The sequence below is a fragment of the Mercurialis annua genome, linkage group LG7, assembly GCF_937616625.2.
Source record: "Mercurialis annua linkage group LG7, ddMerAnnu1.2, whole genome shotgun sequence".
Lineage (NCBI taxonomy): Eukaryota > Viridiplantae > Streptophyta > Magnoliopsida > Malpighiales > Euphorbiaceae > Mercurialis > Mercurialis annua.
Genome location: NC_065576.1, coordinates 40,392,855 through 40,395,623, shown reverse-complemented (window position 1 = coordinate 40,395,623; position 2,769 = coordinate 40,392,855). Strand labels below are relative to the sequence as shown.

The window sequence follows — 2,769 nt, the reverse complement described above, 5'->3', positions numbered from 1 at the left end:
ACTGATGGAAAAACAAAAAAAAAATTACGGTGATGAGGAATGAGTTGCGTTACAGTCCAAAACAAAAGTCGTAAGCAATGACAAAATCAGCTCTTCATGTGGGCTACCGACACGCACGCAACCACACTTGATAAAATGCCACGTGTCCCGGCTGCTGTCATGGAAGACTAAAATACTTTATCACCCACGTGTATTCTAGAAATCATGCCTACTTTTTATCTCCTTCTCTATATATATTCATGCCCTTCCCTTACCTTTTAATTTGCTTACTTTACCAAGAGATACAAAAAAATGGCAGCAGCCTTAGAGTTACCGCCGGGTTTCCGATTCCATCCGACCGATGAGGAGCTTGTGATGCACTATCTCTGCCGGAAATGCGCGTCTCAGCAGATTTCCGTTCCGATTATCGCTGAAATCGATCTCTACAAATTCGACCCCTGGGATTTACCAGGTAATTATTTGTTTTTTTCTTTTTTACCTTTTTCGCCATAGGGATAGCCGCGGCGGATGTTAAGTTGGTTAGAGCCTGGTCTGCCGTCGAATAATCGGAGGTGATCTGGTGGAGCAGCAAGGTTTGTGTTGCAGACCATGGCTGCTGCCTGCTGCTCTCCATCAAAAAAGATAGCCTAGTATTTAATTTAATTAGGTTTAAAGGTACTAATTCCTTTTTTAAATAAAGTAAAATTAAAGAGCCTATTAAGAGATGTTGTTAGTTAGGCTTTGTTTAATTGTTAATTAAAGGGCCAAAAGTTATCATGTTTTTATTTGATTTTTCTCAACTCTCAAGTCATCCTACTTTTTTAAATGGATTTCTAATTTTCCCAGTCTTTTCTTAATCAATAAAATTGAGCTTCGTGCGTACAAATTTTGCTATAACTTGGCTTTTTAATTTTTCAACCTAATTTTTTGTCTTTAAAAAATAAATTCACATCTTCAATTTAAAATTACAAATTTTAATAATTTTTAAATTTTCTCTTTTGAAATTAATCCACCTTCAATTTTGAATATATTTTTTTAGTTTATTTATTAATTTTATTTCTATTGTGTGTGAAAACAGGTATGGCCTTGTACGGAGAAAAGGAGTGGTATTTCTTTTCACCTAGAGAAAGAAAATATCCAAATGGATCCCGGCCGAACCGTGCGGCGGGAACCGGTTATTGGAAGGCGACCGGCGCAGATAAACCAATCGGTTTACCAAAGGCGGTTGGGATCAAGAAAGCATTGGTGTTTTACGCAGGGAAAGCCCCTAAAGGAGAGAAAACGAATTGGATTATGCATGAATATCGATTAGCCGACGTAGATCGATCTGCACGCAAGAAGAACAGTTTGAGGGTATGTTCGCCATTTCAATCAAACATTCCATTTTTCAAACCATTTCCATAAATCGTAATAACATTTTTTCCCTTTCTAGAAGGAACCAAAATAACAGATTTTTCAATGATATGTGTCCAATCGGGAATAATTTGTGTGATTTAATGATGTAATTGAGCTGTACTGATATTGTTAAGGCTCACTCAGAATAATAAAATAAGATCCTTATTCCATTTAAAATAATAATTAAATCAATGGCTTTGATCATTTTGCAGCTTGATGATTGGGTGTTGTGTCGCATATACAACAAGAAAGGCGCAATTGAGAAGCAAGGGCAATACAGTAACCGAAAAATAACGAATTACTCGTCATCCGAAATAATCGAAGATAAGAAGCCGGATATTATGGCGCCGCCGCCTGCACCGTCATCAGGGAATGGAGGAATGGCGAATGATTATATTTATTTCGAAAGTTCCGATTCGCTACCGAAATTGCATACAGACTCGAGCTGTTCGGAGTTCGCGGTGACACCGGAGTTTATGTGCGAGGTCCAAAGTGAGCCAAAGTGGAAAGATTTGAATAATAACATGAATGTCCTTGATTTTCCATTTAATTACATGGATGTCAATATAGATAATGCTTTTGCTTTGCAGTTTTCGGGATATACTTAGATGTTTTCATGTACCTATAGAAACATTTTGAATTAGTGGCGGCTGATCAATTTGTTTTTATGGAGCTAATCGCACGGTAGCACGAGACTAAAAGTCTATGAGTGTGCCTGTGTGAGAGCATACAGAACCATTTTAAAATTTATCCCAATGATGGATTAGAAGATGGTGAAAAATTATTTGTATATTGTAAGAATAGAAAGTCATTTGTTGGAAATTATATGTTAAACTAGGTCGATGCCCGTGTTTGCGGTGATTTTGATAATTTTAATAATAATAATTTAAATTCATGCTATGTTATTTTAAATTTTTTAAGAGTCCTATTTAAATTAATTGATAAATTAATAGATTTAAGATCAAAATTTAAATCAAACTAATAAATTTGATATAATTAAAATAATTATTGATTAATTTTAAAAAGTTTCATTTTTAGAACTCGCATTAATTAATGCAAAATTTTGATAATACCCATCTTTCCCCAATACACTGATTATCTAATGAAGTTTTAGATTTTGATAAAAAAAGAAGCTGCTTCAATATGTCACCAAATCATACTTAATTTATTTTAATTGGGAAGACTTGGCTAAAATTGTAATAAAATACTATAAATAAGGTTATGATTGATATAATAAAAAGTTTAGTTTGTGTTAATAAAAGCGGGAAAATTTTAAAAATTTGGATTCATTAAGCCAATTAGAAATGAAATACAAATGAAAGTTTGGACGTTAAACTCACAAGCTGAATAAGGTTTAAATAATAGCAACCCAGTTATTCTTAAAGTACTACTGTA

General features: G+C 34.0%; 1 protein-coding gene across 1 annotated transcript; it reads left to right on the top strand.

Moving 5' to 3' along the window:
* Positions 1–254: 254 nt before the first annotated feature.
* Positions 255–2,274, top strand: LOC126657469 (NAC domain-containing protein 2). Its single transcript, XM_050352160.2, has 3 exons — positions 255–451; positions 1,058–1,332; positions 1,587–2,274. Exons 1-3 carry the CDS (start codon positions 292–294, stop codon positions 1,980–1,982), a joined length of 831 nt encoding a protein of 276 aa, XP_050208117.1. The 5' UTR covers positions 255–291; the 3' UTR covers positions 1,983–2,274.
* Positions 2,275–2,769: the final 495 nt, after the last annotated feature.

What these genes read in the sequence shown, in the direction of transcription:
- LOC126657469 (XM_050352160.2), top strand. Translation starts at nt 292, where the DNA reads ATGGCAGCAGCCTTAGAGTTACCGCCGGGTTTCCGATTCCATCCGACC. An exon ending in CGACCCCTGGGATTTACCAG is followed by an intron (nt 452 to 1,057) that starts GTAATTATTTGT and finishes GTGTGAAAACAG; the next exon opens with GTATGGCCTTGTACGGAGAA. An exon ending in GCAAGAAGAACAGTTTGAGG is followed by an intron (nt 1,333 to 1,586) that starts GTATGTTCGCCA and finishes ATCATTTTGCAG; the next exon opens with CTTGATGATTGGGTGTTGTG.